Source organism: Mytilus trossulus, chromosome 12 (genome assembly GCF_036588685.1).
Source record: "Mytilus trossulus isolate FHL-02 chromosome 12, PNRI_Mtr1.1.1.hap1, whole genome shotgun sequence".
Taxonomy (NCBI): Eukaryota; Metazoa; Mollusca; class Bivalvia; order Mytilida; family Mytilidae; genus Mytilus; species Mytilus trossulus.
Window position 1 is genome coordinate 3345620 of NC_086384.1, and position 20565 is coordinate 3366184.

The window sequence follows — 20565 nt, forward strand, 5'->3', positions numbered from 1 at the left end:
TCGTCCTTTTTTCTAAAAAAAAAAAAGTTCATCGTTGTAAATATAATGGAATTTGATGCGACTGCCATGAAAATGAGAGGTTCAGCGTGATAAAACTAAGTTCAATATACCATTTCGAACATTCCAAAAATGCTTTTACAAGGTCAGGAATATAACATTTGTTATCCATTCGTTTAATGTGTTTGAGCTTTCGATTATACAATTTGATTAGGGACATTCCGTTTTGCATTTTCCTCAGAGTACAGTATTTTTGTCTTGAAGTATGGATTCAAGTACTGACGTTATTTATCATATTGAGAATTGGCAATCGTATTCCTTCATTAGTTTTGATGAATTATTTCTGTTAAGTATATGTTTGGTAATATCCATTTGACGTGGCTTGGTACTTATATATTGTGTTATTATGCAACAGTAAATTTTGAATTCTTGTCAACAGTTTTTGCTAATGTGCTTTGTATATGTGCCTTTCCACTTTCCTTTTATTGTTTTATAACCATTTGGAATGTAACACACCGTTGACTGCTGTGCCACTCTTTTTTTTACATTTTTAGCTATGATATATGTCTGATTTTTCACATATTGTTGTCAATATAATGCAATTTCATGCGATTGTCATACAAGTGAGAAGTTAAGCTAGCTATAAAGGTTAAGAATATGACAGATGTAATCAACAGGTTGATGTGTTGGAACTTTTGATTTTGCCATTTGATTAGTTACTTTCCGTCTAGAGTTCATTCGGTATTTTATGTTCTTCTGTCTGTCTTTTCCCACACTTTGAAAGTTGTACACTTTGATACCGACCATACAACGGTTATAAAGCTATACAATATAGATCGTTAAAAATTGTATCATCATCACCCTTTTATTCAAAATGAAGAGACCAAAATTTAAAAGGACCACATAATTTCCGAAAAAGTCTACTGTTAACCTATCGGAACATGGACTTAATTTTAGCAATCATTACAGTCTATAAAAGTCGAATTTCCCTCCAAAAAGTATCCATGTTCTTCCGTTAACGTTATCTTATATGATTAGATTTTGAGGAATCGTCAAAATGTATTTTTCTTTTTTTTTTACACTTTATACACATTAATGTTCACTGATTTAACTCACATTCTCATATCAAACTTATTACATACTAAAAAAAAGCGTATGTAAATAAATAAAAGTCTTTAATAAATACGTTACGATGAATAAAATCAAAATTTTGTATCAGCATTTCGTGCGTATTTTTGTTAACCATCGGTATGTCCTTCGGAACACTGTCAACGCTATATAACCCGGTATATATACATAAACATAAATATAGATAGATAACGAACTCGTGTAACTTAATTTTACCAGGTCTGTTTGATTTCATACTGTATGTTAAAAAATATGTTAAAAATTCAGGCATGGATTACCTTAGCCGTATTTGGCACAACTGTTTTGAATTTTTAAGTCCTCAATGCTTTTCAACTTTGTACTTGTTTGGCTTTTTAAATATTTTGATATAAGCGTCACTGTTGAGTCTTATGTAGACCAAACGCGCGTATGGCGTACTAAATAATAATCCTGGTACCTTTCATAACTATTTAACCTGTTTCAGATTTAATCCGTCAAATACATGGTTTATCCTTGTTTTTCTTACAATGTTGTCATTCTTTTTTATGAACAAGCTCAATACGCCTAGTTCATGCTTAACCCATATCGAGGAAGAGGTTCAATTAAAGTTTATTTGCATACGTATTTAATGAGATGCATAAGCAATGTTCCTTTGGTTATTCTGAAAATAAAACAAGCTAGTGTCTCTTTAATTAGGCAGCATCCTCGGATCTATAACATTTGGTGTCTTTGAATTTGATGTAGACAAAGGCTCTTTATGGTTATATACCATTTGAATCGTAGATTGCAGAAAACATTTTTGAAAAGCTTCTGGTCAAAAACAAAATTTGTGTTTGCCTTCAAACTCAAAGATTTTGCAATATGATCTTTATTTTTAGATATTCATTACATTGGTTGCTACATTGATAACCGTGACAGAATGTTAAATAAAACAGATGACAATGACAACATGACTGTTGATATGTGTGTACAGCTGTGTATGGGTAATAGATACTTGGGGTTACAGGTATGTTGATATGTGTGTACAGCTGTGTATGGGTAATAGATACTTGGGGTTACAGGTATGTTGATATGTGTGTACAGCTGTGTATGGGTAATAGATACTTGGGGTTACAGGTATGTTGATATGTGTGTACAGCTGTGTATGGGTAATAGATACTTTGGGTTACAGGTATGTTGATATGTGTGTACAGCTGTGTATGGGTAATAGATACTTTGGGTTACAGGTATGTTGATATGTGTGTACAGCTGTGTATGGGTAATAGATACTTGGGGTTACAGGTTTGTTGATATGTGTTTACAGCTGTGTATGGGTAATAGATACTTGGGGTTACAGGTATGTTGATATGTGTGTACAGCTGTGTATGGGTAATAGATACTTGGGGTTACAGGTATGTTGATATGTGTGTACAGCTGTGTATTAGTAATAAATACTTGGGGTTACAGGTATGTTGATATGTGTGGACAGCTGTGTATGGGTAATAGATACTTGGGGTTACAGGTATGTTGATATGTGTGTACAGCTGTGTATGGGTAATAGATACTTGGGTTTACAGGTATGTTGATATGTGTGTACAGCTGTGTATGGGTAATAGATACTTGGGATTACAGGTATGTTGATATGTGTGTACAGCTGTGTATGGGTAATAGATACTTGGGATTACAGGTCTGTTGGTATGTGTGTACAGCTGTGTATGGGTGATATAAACTTGGGGTTACAGGTATGTTGATATGTGTGTACAGCTGTGTATGGGTAATATATACTTGGTGTTACAGGTATGTTGATATGTGTGTACAGCTGTGTATGGGTAATAGATACTGGGGGTTACAGGTATGTTGATATGTGTGTACAGCTGTGTAAGGGTAATAGATACATGGGGTTACAGGTATGTTGATATGTGTGTACAGCTGTGTATGGGTAATAGATACTGGAGGTTACAGATATGTTGATATGTGTGTACACCTGTAAGGGTAATAGATACTTGGGGTTACAAGGATGTTGATATGTGTGTTCAGCTGTGTATGGGTAATAGATACTTGGGGTTACAGGTATGTTGATATGTGTGTACAGCTGTGTATGGGTAATAGATACTTGGGGTTACAGGTATGTTGATATGTGTGTACAGCTGTGTATGGGTAATAGATACTTGGGTTACAGGTATGTTGATATGTGTGTACAGCTGTGTATGGGTAATATATACTTGGGGTTACAGGTATGTTGATATGTGTGTACAGCTGTGTATGGGTAATAGATACTTGGGGTTACAGGTATGTTGATATGTGTGTACAGCTGTGTATGGGTAATAGATACTTTGGGTTACAGGTATGTTGATATGTGTGTACAGCTGTGTATGGGTAATAGATACTTGGGGTTACAGGTATGTTGATATGTGTGTACAGCTGTGTATGGGTAATAGATACTTGGGGTTACAGGTATGTTGATATGTGTGTACAGCTGTGTATGGGTAATAGATACTTTGGGTTACAGGTATGTTGATATGTGTGTACAGCTGTGTATGGGTAATAGATACTTGGGGTTACAGGTATGTTGATATGTGTGTACAGCTGTGTATGGGTAATAGATACTTTGGGTTACAGGTATGTTGATATGTGTGTACAGCTGTGTATGGGTAATAGATACTTTGGGTTACAGGTATGTTGATATGTGTGTACAGCTGTGTATGGGTAATAGATACTTGGGGTTACAGGTTTGTTGATATGTGTTTACAGCTGTGTATGGGTAATAGATACTTGGGGTTACAGGTATGTTGATATGTGTGTACAGCTGTGTATGGGTAATAGATACTTGGGGTTACAGGTATGTTGATATGTGTGTACAGCTGTGTATTAGTAATAAATACTTGGGGTTACAGGTATGTTGATATGTGTGGACAGCTGTGTATGGGTAATAGATACTTGGGGTTACAGGTATGTTGATATGTGTGTACAGCTGTGTATGGGTAATAGATACTTGGGTTTACAGGTATGTTGATATGTGTGTACAGCTGTGTATGGGTAATAGATACTTGGGATTACAGGTATGTTGATATGTGTGTACAGCTGTGTATGGGTAATAGATACTTGGGATTACAGGTCTGTTGGTATGTGTGTACAGCTGTGTATGGGTGATATAAACTTGGGGTTACAGGTATGTTGATATGTGTGTACAGCTGTGTATGGGTAATATATACTTGGTGTTACAGGTATGTTGATATGTGTGTACAGCTGTGTATGGGTAATAGATACTGGGGGTTACAGGTATGTTGATATGTGTGTACAGCTGTGTAAGGGTAATAGATACATGGGGTTTCAGGTATGTTGATATGTGTGTACAGCTGTGTATGGGTAATAGATACTGGAGGTTACAGATATGTTGATATGTGTGTACACCTGTAAGGGTAATAGATACTTGGGGTTACAAGGATGTTGATATGTGTGTTCAGCTGTGTATGGGTAATAGATACTTGGGGTTACAGGTATGTTGATATGTGTGTACAGCTGTGTATGGGTAATAGATACTTGGGGTTACAGGTATGTTGATATGTGTGTACAGCTGTGTATGGGTAATAGATACTTGGGTTACAGGTATGTTGATATGTGTGTACAGCTGTGTATGGGTAATATATACTTGGGGTTACAGTTATGTTGATTGAGTTTTGTGTACAGCTGTGTATTAGTAATAGATACTTGGGGTTACAGTTATGTTGATATGTGTGTACAGCTGTGTATGGGTAATATATACTTGGGGTTGCAGGTATGTTGATGTGTGTGTACAGCTGTGTATGGGTAATAGATACTGGGGTTTACAGGTATGTTGAGTTGTGTGCTCAGCTGTGTAAGGGTAATAGACACTTGGGGTTACAGGTATGTTGATTGAGTTGGGTGTACAGCTGTGTATGGGTAATAGGTACTTGAGGTTACAGGTATGTTGATTGAGCAAACAAACAAAGCAGAACAAAACACACGAAAGAAAAACTGTTTTATTTATAATATTAGCACATTTCATAAAACAACACCTACTTTATGATAACCATAAGCTCCGCCTGGAAGTAGATAATTATGCAAAGAAAATACAATTAGGAGACAATTTGATAAATTGAAAATTTGAGACACTTAGAACTTACCATTATTATATAAATATTATCCAAATGTGGTCTTACTCCCATATGTAATACCGAACTCCTATGTTAACTCAAAAGGTAAAGTCCGAAAAATTATAAAAAAAATCGATACATTTGACCTTAAATATCCAACAGACGTATAAATGAAATAATAACTACGATACCTTTTTGTGCATCAGATGCCTAATTCGACAATTAATGTCTTTTTAGTGATGTGTCCATGAGTGAGTGTATTACTTGTACTTAGAATATTGCTAATTTTGCATCATCACATTATTAGAATACAATATCCGTATTTTCATGTCAGTATCAAAGTCCTCGCGACTGAGTTCGTGATACCATCAGGAATTGAACAGATGTGCGAAAGATACCAGAGGAACAGTTATACTCATCAATTGAAAATAATCCATGACTTAAAATGGAAACGACAAACAGTCAATAAGAGTACACAAGAAAAACATAGAAAACTAAAAAAAGAATAAGCAACACGAACACCACTTGAAAACTCAGGTGCTCTGGTAAGGTAAGCATTTGGCACTTGTTGTTTGTAAGGACACTTAGGTAGTTTAGATATCCAATACAGTGATGGAAGATCCAATTCTTCTTCTTTGGTTGAAATTCTAAAGGAACATAGAACAGACGTATGATTTCCTCTTTGGTAAGTGTCTTGAGGGTATATATTGAGTTTCTTTATGAATTCCATATGAAAACACTATCAACATGTCTGATGCGCTAATTGCGATGAAGGAACAGCATCAAAGTGCTTAGTTTGTTATTTTGTGTTCCAGTACACCTTGTTCCTGTCGGTTACACGTTATCAAATGATATGTATGTTTTTAAAGTGAATTTGCATGTTTTTTCAGTGGTTAATATATAAAAAAGAAGATATGGTATGATTGCCAATGAGACAACTATCCACAAAAGACCAAAATGACACAAGCATTAACAATTATAGGTCACCGTACGGCCTTCAACAGATGTCGGCTATCAGTATTCTTATTTCGTATATTCTTTTTTTACATATAATCGCTTACATTCAGCACCTTCTGTGTCACAATTTCAATGGTATTATAAGCATGAATATCATATTTCGTAACTTTTCAAATAATTCATTATTTTACAGTATTCTTCCGAGTGTTATTGTGGCAATGTTTTGGAAAATTCAGGTGTTTACAATGAGACAGATGATAGTGAATGTAATAAAGAATGTCTAGGGAATTCGTCACAAATATGTGGTGGAAAATGGCGTAATTCTGTTTATGAATGTAAGTTGTTTCTCATGTACTTGCTGTTAAATAATAGCAATAGAGAATTAAATTAAATATAAAAAAGAGGATGTGGTGAGATTGCCAACTCTCCACATTTGACAAAGGAATTAACAACTTTTGGTAATATTTTCAAATAAATGCGCATCTGGTGCAGGGAAATTGGTATCGTTTAATATGTTATTACAATGTTTTTAGTGCAATACAATCATGTGTCAGTAGTTTAGTACTACCATGAAAACATGGAGCTTTTAAGATTGAATTTTTTGCATTATTAATCAAGTTTTGTGATATTGTCACTTTTTGTAATGAAACTTAAATTTATGTCAATAGAAGTATCGTCTTTTAAAAAACAGTTAACCGATAAAAAAAACTTAATAAATGATGATACTTATGGTCTCTACATTTGAAAATGCCTGTACCAAGTCAGGAATATGACAGTTCTTGTCCATTCGTTTTGGATGCGTTTTGTTTTTTGATTTTGCCATGTGATTATGGACTTTCGAAATTGATTTTCCTCTGAGTTCGGTTTTTTTGTGATTTTACTTTTTAAGTATGGATGTAAGGTACTGATGTTATTTATCATCTAAATTAAGTGTTACAGTATTCTGTAAATTGTCTTTAAAAACTGTAAACCTTTATTGTTTGGACTGTTATTGGTATAACTCGGTACATGCCGTCATGTTTATATGTTTTATTTTGGCTTGGTCTTTTTTTTTTGTACTCTTGAAATTATTATCTAACAAGTAAAATGAAAGAATACATGGGAAAGTATTGGATGGGTGTAGATAATTTCGTATTAGTGGGAATTCCACTTCTCGCCTCATTTTGTTTCCTTTTATAATTCAGATAGTACATGAATATTTACATTGTAAGGTCTCACATGAATAAGTGAGCGACCAAAGATATAGAAACTTGTCAAAAGATATGTTTTTGAATATATATTTCAGTTAAAAAAAAGGAAAATATACAAAATTATTTAGTTATTAAAATTTCGAATAATTCCCGGAGCACCTGATTTCACTCCCGTTTTTTAGTGGAGTTCGCGTTGTTTCTTATTTCTTATTTATAACTGTTTATGTAACTGTACTTATGTTAAATGAGTCTTTGTTAACTCCATGGTTTTGATTGTTATTGTCTTATATTTTGATAGTAACCCAAACAACAAACACAGAAATTATTACTTCAGTGGTAACATCTTCTACAGAATTGACAACACCTGAGAAATCTACAGTAACAACTGAACCAACAATGCAAACTTCAGCGCTGTCCACCAATTGGACAGTAACTACATTATTGAAAAAGCCAGAGGTCACTTCTGTTCAACTAATCAGTCCACTTGAATGCCACCTATGTCCCTGCTCTAAGGTTGGAACAGGCAAATGGGATTTCGTACGTGGAATGAATCTTACTCTTGATCAATTAAGAGAATTATTGAAGCCAGAATTAGACTTAATGAAAAAAATAATGAGTGTAAACAAATACAATACATCGCGGTTGCGTCGTTCCAAGACATCAGCTCCAGATGATCGTGATTCGGCAACAGCCATAGGATATGTTGGAGTCGTCGTCATCTGTTTTAAAGCAGTTTTAATTGTTTTCTTTGACATACTAGGCTTTGTAGGAAAGTTCAAAAGACGTTCTTCATTACAACTTTAAAGTAATGAATTTTGTTGCTTTTGGTTTGTCTTATTTTTTCGACCAAAAACATATCTTATCTTACAAATTATTATGTTGGGTTTTGGAATATGCCCATTAAGTATAAAATGTCATCTGCTTGAAAGTTTGTCTTGATTGGTCTTAATTTATAACTGAACTAATTTTGTTTTTAAATGGGATGTATTCTACAGGGACACATATGTTGGCGAATCAGTAGTGATCTCAGTAAATCTATCTATTTACATATCCGATCTGTTATAAAAGGTGCATACATATGTTGATATACTAAAACGGTTATTTACGTTCATGGATTTTCTATGCTAAACAAATAGTGTCTGCTTTAACGCGAATACAATTTATAAGCACGGTAACGGCTAACTAATGCTAACATACACCAAAGGCAAACTATATTCGAATGAAACAGTGCTCTGCATTATCATTTTATAAATGTTCTTAGCACTGTATAAGTGTAAATAGTTATCAAAGGTAACATGATTATAATTTAGTACGCCAGACGCGCGTTTCGTCTACACAAGACTCATCAGTGACGCTCAAATCAAAAATATTTATAAACCCAAACAAGCACAAAGTTGAAGAGCGTTGAGGATTCAAATTTCCAAAAAGTTGTGCCAAAATACGGTTAAGGTAATCTATGCCTGGGATAAGAAAATCCTTAGTTTTTCAAAAAGTTCAAAGTTTTGTACGCAGGAAATTTATAAAAATGACCCCATTAATAATGTTGACTACTGGGCTGGTGATACTCTCGGGGACGAAACGTCCACCAGCAGTGGCACTGTGTTAGTGTGACTAATATGATGCCGTTTCAACAATGCGTTTATGGGCGAAAAATTTGCAATAGAGCATATGCAGCATTCTATGACTTTTGTTTGTTTGGATTTTTCTTATGTTTGAAAGACATAAAACTGTATGTGGAGTTCAAAGAAAAGGTGAAAAGATGTTCGATTATTTCATGTATTTTGTATTATGTTTGTATAAATTTATTCTGCAGTCATAATTATTGTATGATGTTATAAAATATATAATTTGCTTGATTGAGTTTTTCATGCATTTTAAAGACTCATTATGCTTTCTTATCCGCATACAAGTAAATGTCATTGACAAAATACAATTCTAACAACATGCATAATACACAGGATATATATATATATATATATATATATCAGATTTTGTAAATACATTTCTAAAAACATGCATAATACACATGATATGTGTATGAGATTTTATAAATACACTTATGGTGTTAAAAAATGTTGTATCAATATTGATGTTTTATCTGAACTAAAAAAAAATCTTTTCATATTCATATTTTTACCAACATGAATGTATTTGCACAGACTTGTTTACTACACTACAAATTGACATTAGTCTTTAGTGGATTTAAAAACACGAGAGTTAGTCACAACTTATACCTTAAATAATACAAAATTACATTCTTTGACAGGAAATTAAATTTTGATATCTAAATTTGCAACAAAGTTAATGAAATATGTTTTAAAAGATTGATAAAAAATCAATTAGATTTAGATAAGGATGGGACAATCTTGTCTTTTTGAAAAAAACAGGAAGTTTGAAATCGATTGTTTTTTTGGCAGACTTATTTTTGAATTTGAATATAATGTTAATATAAATAAACTCACATCTGTAAATAGTTATCAAAGGTACCAGGATTATAATTTTGTACGCCAGACGCGCGTTTCGTCTACATAAGACTCATCAGTGACGCTTATATCAAAATAGTTATAAACCAACCAAATTCAAAGTTGAAGAGCATTGAGGATCCAAAATTCCAAAAAGTTGTGCCAAATACGGTTAAGGTAATCTATGCCTGAGATAAGAAAATCCTTAGTTTTTCGAAATATTCAAAGTTTTGTAAACAGGAAATTTATAAAAATGACCACATAATTGATATTCATGTCAACACCGAAGTGCTGACTACTGGGTTGGTGATACCCTCGAGGACGAAACGTCCACCAGCAGAGGGATCGACCAAGTGGTGTAAATAGTTATCAAAGGTACCAGGATTATAATTTTGTACGCCAGACGCGCGTTTCGTCTACATAAGACTCATCTGTGACGCTCATATCAAAATAGTTATAACCCAAACAAATTCAAAGTTGAAGAGCATTGAGGATCCAAAATTTCAAAAAGTTGTGCCAAAATAAGGTTATGATAATCTATGCCTGGGATAAGAAAATCCTTAGTTTTTCGAGATATTCAAATCATTTTTGTAAATTGAGACATAGTATCAGAGTTGAGAGAGGTCGTATTGTAAGAATTATTGATAATCGAGAGAAATTGTGTGCAATACCTTGTCACGATAACATATAAACGCTTGACTAAGCATTTAAATAGCACACTCATGGTTTTTTTTTCTTCTAAAAATAACAAGTTGCATAACTAGTTAAAAATAATTATTTGAAATCTGGATAAAACATGTAATATCAAATGATGTCCTTCAATTTATATAAGAATTGAGATATTATCTTAATTCTTTCTTCCGGGCAACTGATTTCAGAACAAATATCATATATTGACCAAGAAAAAGTATTTTCAATTTTCAATTAACAAGTTTATGAATCTCTAAAATGGACCAGGAGTTATCTGCCTTTGTATGCTGTATAAGCTGACTCTCACCATTTTATTAGTTATCAATTATTTTTTGTTAAATGTATTGTAATACTTTTAATGTAATTACTGTATGTATTACTTGAGTGATATACTTGTAATAAGTCCTGTGAACAACAGCTACTTGCCTATAGCCAAGTATGGCCTTGCTAGATGAATTAGGACGGACATATAACATGCAATGCAACTGATACAAAAAAACTTCAACCTTTCTTATTATATTCAAATAACAAATTTACTTCAACAGAAAGTACATAATGCTTCAATAGTTTCGTTCAAAATGTAAACAAAATATGAGGAAGACTCAAACGCAATAACTGTAAAGATCTTGACATTATGAACAATGAACAACCTAGAGTTATGGTTACCAAATGTCCGAAATAATGGTTTCCTACCGCACAACTTGCTAACATATAAATAACTTCAAGGAACTGATGGAGTAAGTTGAGTAATTTGCCAGAAAAATGGAGAAATTGTGAGCTGATGAACAAAACAGGATTAGATCAATAAAGCTTTTCGATCATGCAATTAGGAACGCATTTATAAACCTACAATGCACAATGAACACATGTACTCCGTATACTTTCTAGAAGCCAAAAATTGTAAATGCGTTATTCTCTATTTAATGAAGTACGCACATATACAAGCGTCAAACAAACATATTGTTTAAGAGAGGGTCGAAAGATACCAGTGAGACAATCAAATTCATAAATCGAAAATAAACTGACAACACCATGGCTACAAATGAAAAAGATAAACAGACAAACAATAGTACACATGACACAACATGGAAAACTAAAGAATAAATAACACGAACCCCATCAAAAACTAGGGGTGATATCGGGTGTTACGGATGGGTAAGCAGATCCTGCTCCACATGTGGGACCCGTCGTGTTGTTAATGAGATAACAAATCAGGTAAATAGTCTAATTCGGTAGGTCTCATTCATGAAAGGGAAGGGGATTGTAGTAACGACGCTAGGAACATATCCGATATCATTTGGGAAACGATTATCCCATAACGGTCCACCAACTCGTGATAGCGTCTGTAAAATTACAAAGAGATGATTTCAACTTCACCATTTGGAACTCTTGATTTTTAGCTTCACGGGTAAGCAACAACCATCTATCAAGAAAATCATGTTAGGAAATGCAAGCACGGGAATATTGTATCAATTGGGGGATATATACACAGTATGCAGGTGCTGCTGGAATGTTGCTACTTAGAAATGGAAAGTTCACAATTGGAAAGCTGAAATCATCTCTTTTGTCGTAAACTTTGATTTCAATCGACCCTAATTGTCAATTTCTAGATGTAAGTCAAGATATGAGGCCGATTTAACTGTATCTGTTGTATCCTTTATCTCTAGTTCAATGGGATAGATGCGTTCGACATAGTCACCAAACTTTGAATATTTAGTGACAGAACATGATCTGTATAGCGGAAAGTAGAGTTAAATGATATTGCTAACTTTTTATCTTTCTTCCTAAAAAAAATCCTGTATGAAATCAGCCTCATAATAATGAAGAAGCAAGTCAGCAAGAAGAGGGGCACAATTTGTTCCCATTGGAATATTGACAGTCTGTTGAAAAACACGTCCTCCGAACGTTTTTTGCATATAAAACTTTTAATAGGGGTTTCGATGAGCACTTGGAAGCCACAACAATATACCGTTGTTTGTAACGATACTTATGTAGTTAAGGTATCCAATACACAAATGATACAGTGATGGGAGATTCAGTTCTTCATCTTTGGTTGAAATTTCAAAGAACATAGAAAAGACCTATGATTTCCTCTTTGGTAAGTGTCTTAAGGCTAAATGCTGAGTTTCCAAATGACTTGTCAACATCTAATTCATTTATCATTTATTAATTAGTTATGTAATGAGTTTTACACACAAAACGATGTTGTTTTATCTGCGGGGACAACAACATATTTGTCATGAAGGTAGGACAAGTGTTTTGCAACATTTTAGTCTGTAAAGATTGACGTAGCATGTGACCTACCCATTCAGTTATTTATTCTGATTGGACAATGACTTTATAGCCTTAATCCATTCTGAAAGAGTATCTACGCTAAGCACATTGCCTGGCATAATACTCAATTTACATTTACAGTACCACATTGTTGGCGCCTGATGCGCAGAATTGACAGTTTCAAAATAACTTTGAAGCCCGTTTTTGATTGCTGATAAAAAAAGATGTTAATAATTTAGAAAGAGGATCCGTGTAGCACTTGGAGGACCCAGCAATATACCGTTGTTTTTTATGGCACTTATGCTTTTGTTGTTGTTGTAGTGTTGTCGTAAACAATAAATTCAACTGCTTACAAATTCCCGAATAATTACGATTCTTTTATTAACATAACAGATAAAATTGGTTTGATCAAGAATTTTTTTGTAAGTATCGTAACAAGCAAAATCACAAAAATACTGAACTCAGAGGAAAATTCAATGGTTAAGTCCCTAATCAAAAGGCAAAATCAAATGACAATACACCTCAAACGAATGTACAATAACTGTCATATCCCTGATATTACGGAAAATGGGGATTGACGGAAGTTTTGTTCACCTTAACCATTATTATTTTCCGATATTTTGTTTATTCATGGTTAAATCTATGTGAATCATGTAAATATAGCTCTGAACAAAATACATTTCAACAGAGATTTTGGAAAGCCTTTTTTCTATACATAATGATAATTTAGAATCCTCGACAATTTTTCTCCAATTTACCTTTTAAAAAAAAGCATAGTATTAAAATAGTATCAAAATACAATTAGATCAATTACTTATCTATAATTACTCCCAAAAGAGTATCTTTAAAGATGATAAGAAAACAAATTACAAAATTTAAACCTTTTGAAAATCTGAATTAAGGTGTTATCAAAAAAAGGAAATAAGTAGATAAAGGAAGATGTGGTGTTAGTGCCAATGAGACAACTCTCCATCCAAATAACAATTCATACAAATTTACAAAAAGCAATTATTCCATCACAGTTAAAATGTAGTTATATATAGTAATCAACAGCATGCCACTATGTGGCCCTCACCAAAGATTTAAAAAAAAACACCTAGACTGATTTATATGCTTGAAAGCCACAAAGATGTGAAATTAGAAAACAAGAAATCTATTGCATCAATTAAAATATAGCAATTTACGTTGAACCGTGAATAGGATACTTGTGTTATTTTTATGCCACGTCGTCAGGCAAGGTCGCCTTTTTTCATGACGTCACAATAGGAAAATTCAGAAAAAAACCCAAAGCAGTTTGACGCCATGATCAAATTTCGACTAATCATTTGCCGAGAACAGATATTTCATTTGTGAGGAGAAATATTTTTCTCACAACGATCAAGAAATGTGAAATAGCACAAAACTTAGAGAACATTGTATTCATATTAATGGTGTGTTATGATAAATTAATATCCGTGTACTTTGACGTTTATACATGCAAATATAATTTTAATCAATAATGTTGTAATTAGAAACTGATTAAAAAAAAATATAACGACTAATTTTCTAATCAAATTTTAATTTTTCATCGTTTACAATATTGTTTGTTGTTTGTCGTCGTTTAAAGTTCAGTTCCCATTGGACATTCATGTATAAAGTAAAAACACAAAAATACTGAACTCCGAGGAAAATTCAAAAAGGAAAATCAAAAATCAAAAGGCAAAATCAAAAGTCCAAACTCATCAAACGAATGGATAACAACTGTCATATTCCTGACTTGGTACAGGCATTTTCTAATGTAGAAAATGGTGGATTGAACCTGGTTTTATAGCTAGCTAAACCTCTCACTTGTATGAAAAGAGGGACGAAAGACACCAAAAGGGACAGTCAAACTCGTAAATCTAAAACAAACTGACAACGCCATGGCTAAAAATGAAAAAAGACAAACAGAAAAACAATAGTACACATGACACAACATAGAAAACTAAAGAATAAACAACACGAACCCCACCAAAAACTAGGGGTGATCTCAGGTGCTCCGGAAGGGTAAGCAGATCCTGCTCCACATGCGGCACCCGTCGTGTTGCTTATGTGATTACAAATCCGGTAAATAGTCTAATTCGGTAGGTCAAATTCATGAAAGGGAAGGGGATTGTAGTTACGACGTAAGGAACATATCCGATATCATTTGTGAAACGGTTATTCCATAACGGTCAACCAACTCGTGATGGCGTCCGTAAAATTTACGAAGGGATGATTTCAACTTCACCATTTGGAACTCTTGGTTTAATAGCTTCCTTGTGAGCAGTAACCCTCTATCAAGAAAATCATGATAGGAAATGCAAGCACGGGAATATCGTATCAATTGGGAGATATATACCCCGTATGCAGGTGCTGCTGGAATGTTGCTACTTAGAAATGGAAAGTTCACAATTGGAAAGCTGAAATCGTCTCTTTTGTCGTAAAGTTTTGTCTTCAACCGACCCGCATTGTCAATTTCTAGATGTAAGTCAAGATATGAAGCCGACTTAACTGTATCTGTAGTATCCTTTATCTCCAATTCGATGGGATAGATGCGATCCACATAGTCACCAAATTTTGAATTGTTTAGTGAAAGAACGTCATCTATATAGCGGAAAGTAGAGTTAAAGGATATTTTGAACTTCTTATCTTTCTTCCTAAGAAGTTCCTGCATGAAGTCAGCCTCATAATAATAAAGAAACAAGTCAGCAAGTAGAGGGGCACAGTTTGTTCCCATTGGGATGCCGACAGTCTGTTGAAAAACACGTCCTCCGAACGTAACAAATATGTTGTCAATCAAGAAATCAAGCATCTTGATAATATCGGTTTCAGAGAATTTTTTGTTTGAATCAGAATTGTTGTATGACAGTCGCATCAAATTCCATTACATTGTCAACGATGTATGAACAAAACAAACATTCTCAAAGAGTAAAAATGTCAAAATTAGGGGTACAGCAGTTAATATTGTGTTATCATCTTAATATCACTATAAAAACAACAAATGTAACGAAGAATCACAAAAGACTAAATGATATACTTTACATTAGTGATCGGAAATTTAAAAACCGTCTGGATGTATTCTTCGAAATTGTTGATTTATATAGACAAAATAATTGATAATGTAATATACATGCATAATGCAACTTCATTTAACAGTGGATACGATTTAAAAAGGGAATAAAAAAAAACTGTAAGCAAAATACTAATGCGGCGGTAAGAAAAATGTGACAGACATCCAAAACTCCAACAATACAACACACAGAAAGGTCAAGATTTCATATCACAAACTCGGCTCAAATTTGGAAGAGGGTTATGCTGTACGAGCGATAACATCTTGTTCCTAAATTTACAACCGAAGTTTTGCTTAGGTAATTGTCACAAAACGTCCCTATGAACACAAAATATTGTATTTCCCATTGATATATTGACGTCTATACTTACACTTATTAATCAAACGTTGATATACTTTGGTAGTTTTTAGGAGGTGTCGATACGGATTGCAATTCCGAATATTTTATTTGTTTTTAAAATCAATGCGAAAAAACATTTTATTACATTGGTTGCGATGAATGACATAGATTTCAAAGTAAATAAAAACTGAGTATTGCACATGTTAAATAAACGTCGTCATTTCACTTTTCCGACGTTTTACAACAATAATTTAATTTTGGATGTAAATAAAGGCAACAGTAGTATACCGCTGTTCAAAAACTCATAAATCCATGGACAAAGAACAAAATCGGGGTAACACGTCTTCTGCTTGGCTGACTTTGTTTTGTCAATCAGCTCATAGAAATGATTTGTGCATGTGATCGTGACGTCATCAACGTTTGTGTTATGATTTACTACGGCTTAAGATGGAGTTAAGAATTAAATCATACGGAATGTCTTTTATATTATTTCTGTCTATTCGAAATTCATAGAAGGAAATGTGGTCCACACTTTTAAATAACCCACTACAACGAATAACGACGACGGACGATAAATGGCGACATCGGACGACGGACGCAGCGACAGACGACGATATCGGACGATGGACGCTAAGTGATGAAAAAAACTACTTTGCCCTTAAGACCAGATCAGCTTTAAGAAAAAAACGAAAAAAAAAGAACACATTTAAAAAAATATTGTAGAAAACTCCACCCTAAGTAATACGAACACACCAGTGCGGAAATCATTGTTGGTGTGAGAACTGTTGGTTAATAGAAATGCTTACAAAACTAAACGTTAAATGAAAGTACAGAAAATTAATCTATGTCATCCTCATCTTAGATAGATTATTTAACTGGAAACATAAATACATACACACGCACACACACAGAAAATCTATCGACAAAGTAGAAAAGAATTTTAAAAACTTTTCTTAAATATTTTGTACTGATATCCCATAGCTCTTTTAGTGATTTAGGTCTTAAACATCTAGAGCTTTCGGATGTTTTGGTTTAATGTGTCTGCTTAAGATAAATTCAGATATTCAAATATGTTAAAAATATGATTAAAAACATTTAAAATAGAACACTCATCTGATTTGTAGAGTTCATGTCAAAATCGCTTACAATTCACAAGAAACTTTTTACGTAAGTTTCATGTATAAGTTTGTTTGATGTGAATTTCATATGAAAGTTGTCGCTGTTCACATTATGAAAGCACTCTCATGTCTCCTTGAAATTTTTTGTTTTACATTTATCTTTTTAAATTGCTCATGAAATCGAAATAATTTAATATCAAAATTCCGAACACAATTCCCAAAAATGGACTGAACGAGCCATTAAATATGCAACAGTCGTTTTATTTCATCAATTTCATTAATTTCATATTCAAATTTTTTTTCTCCAGAAATGAATATACTTTATATGACAAATGAACTGTAACACGGTATTTAATATAGCCTGAAGGATGAAAAATTGCTTCTTTTTTGGCATTATTGCATACTGCGCTATGGAAGCTTTTCGAATGATACATTTTCAAGTTGTAATTAATTTTCTGAATTGGATATTTTACACAGTACAGATAATTTCTTCTATCGGTAAGATTTATAAGTGAAAAAGGTTGGGTTTTTTAAAGTTTTTAATGAGCATAACATTACTTATTTTAGTATAATATATAAAGACTATGCAGAGGGTTTTTTTGTCTTTGTTTTTACGTTAGCTTTATTTGTTTGGTCGGTGCTGGTGGTGTGTTGTAAGTTGTATATTATTGCAATATATTATTAATCGAATATTTTTAAGGATTTGTGATTCGTTAAAACTTGATCACATGTACATTTGTATTTACTCAGATTGCACGCCAATACTGTTGTGTTTAGCTTTTCGTAGGTCAAAAACAGCATATTGCACAGGGCATACCGCATGTTACTAAAAATACATTCTAGAAATCTCCAATTTTACATTGTTCATGCAATAGTTGTTGATTAATAATATAACAATTGTAGCCTTTGGTTGAGGTCAATACGATTTTATATCGACCTAGAGAGGCATATCGACCTCGGACTTCGTCCTCAGTCAATATGCTTCTCTAAGGTCGATATAACATCGTATCGACCTCATACAAAGGCTATAATTGTATAGTATCATTATCATTTATTTATGCATGGCATTGCCTTAAGTGTTCTTGTATTTATTTATACTATATTCCTAACACATTAAGTTGTCATTTTATCGGTATATGCAGTTCAGTATTTATGTTGTTCCGTTGTTTTCCTTATATAGTGGATGTGTTTTCGTAGGTTTTTATCTGGATTTGTTTACGCTTAATCAATGATTTATTGCTAGGAACAGCGGTATACTAATGTTTCCTTTAATTATTCAAAAAAATAGTTCTTAAACACAATTTTCCTCGCAACAATACTTATTTAACAAATAAAAATATAACAGTCGAATACGAGTGTTCAAATGTAATTAATCTAGCGAGAGAGAAAACAATCCGGGTTAAAATCATTGCACAAAACAAATCTAACTTTTTAATTTATAGTACAATGTATGATAAATAGCCAAGTGTTATTTTTGTTTAAATTTGAAAACAAGCCTTCAATTACTGACAATGTTTATGTTCTATGCCTTGTAATGTCTATTACTTGTATGAAACTACTGGTAGGGTCATATGAAAGCACTTCAGATTACTATAGATGTAAACTTCAAAAATAAATCACTAAATAATTCAAGATAGCATAAAGTATTTAATCCTGGCTCAGTTTCTAGTCCACATGTGACTGTTTGCCCATTAATTATGAAAATCGAGAACTGCTGCCAACAATGGCCAATTCCAAATTCTTGTCTTGAAATGATACCTCTTACCTTATACGGAAGCCGAGTTGGTTGACCATAATGGAACCGTTTTCATGTTATATATGACATGATCTGTGTATATATTATACAATTGCGTGGTTAACGACAAAGCTTTCCCTTTGGGTTTTGTATTTTTAGGATCAAAATTATTCTGTAACACCATGGTGCCAATAATTTAAGTATATTGAATCCCAAGAAACAAACAAAAATCTAGATCAAGGCTTTCGGCAATAGTAGACTCTGCAAACAAACTGTTAAAATTACTGGAAAATTGGACATTGTAGAAGAAAATACGTACCAACACAACAAAAGTATACTTAATGGTGGTTTCTCGTTATGCATAATTTGATGTGTCTAAAATATATCATCTGCACTTTGTAATCTATCATTTTCAGCTTTTTGTTCTATCATTTATTGACAATTCTGACTTTATATTAAAACATTCAAATGACAACGATTATGGTTATTCAAATTGCGTTATTAAGGGTTAGGATCAATACAAAGTTGTTAATATCCATTGATAAGTGTAGATGATACAGGAAACACGATGGTCAATCGAAAATCGCTCAACCAAAATTGTACAACAAAGAGGAATTATCGATTTTACTCTACTGGCAATCATATTGATCAAGAAAATAAAAAAACATAATACATATCTGTTTGCCTCATAAATATAAATATTGTCTTTTTCTATATCTATTTAAGTTTAAATGTCAGAAGATTGAAAATGTAAATTATTTATGGAATGTCAGATATCCCTACACTCGTTTAACAAACCGTGGGACGAAGACACATCCATTGATTTTCATTCATTATTTATAAAACAATCTTGAACTGTAGAAATGTTTAGTACTTTTTTGTCAAAAGATATCTATTATATATGAATTTAAAATTATTAAGGTTTTATGCATGTATGCTTCTGTCGCAATAAAACAAATTTCTTTAGAAACATTTCAACTTTTCAGTAGGTTAAAAAATGAATGAAGTACTGACTAGCTTTTCATTTAAAAAAAAGTTTCCATACTTTACCATAATTGGTTTTCGAGATCTACATTTGAAAATCATGTATCTATTTTTACATTGGATAGTTAACACTATACAGGTCAGTTATTCACTTGGTAAGTCTAGTAAGTAATTGAACAGTTTTTAGCTACTTGTTTTCCTATTATTCATTCAAAAAATGTTTATCATATTTAAACACTAAGCTCCGTTTTGATTAACTGGTTGCTCATGAACATGTAATATTGTTTGCATCTATTTGCAACTGTCCTTATCAGGAACTTGTTATTCAATGTATGTCATCTGTTAACTGTGTTCATGAGTGTTTCTAGTTTTTCGTTCTTTCATATAGATTTCCGGTTTGGATTGTTTTACACAAATCATTGGTGTGCCCTTTATAGTTTGCTGATCGGTCTACCTTAGCCCTAGGGAAGTCCTAAAATATGATCGAAAAGTATTATCTATTCTCTGATTACTCTATTTTGCCAAAGGAACTTTATTTGTTATTTGG

At 33.0% G+C, this 20565-nt stretch overlaps 1 protein-coding gene across 1 annotated transcript; it reads left to right on the plus strand.

Moving 5' to 3' along the window:
- The first annotated feature begins 2023 nt into the window (after positions 1-2023).
- Positions 2024-8184, plus strand: LOC134693567 (uncharacterized). The gene is made up of 5 exons (XM_063554405.1): positions 2024-2087; positions 2881-2935; positions 4308-4362; positions 6349-6490; positions 7644-8184. The coding sequence occupies exons 1-5, from the start codon at positions 2024-2026 to the stop codon at positions 8147-8149; spliced, it is 822 nt and encodes a 273-aa protein (XP_063410475.1). The 3' UTR covers positions 8150-8184.
- The last annotated feature ends 12381 nt before the right edge of the window (positions 8185-20565 follow it).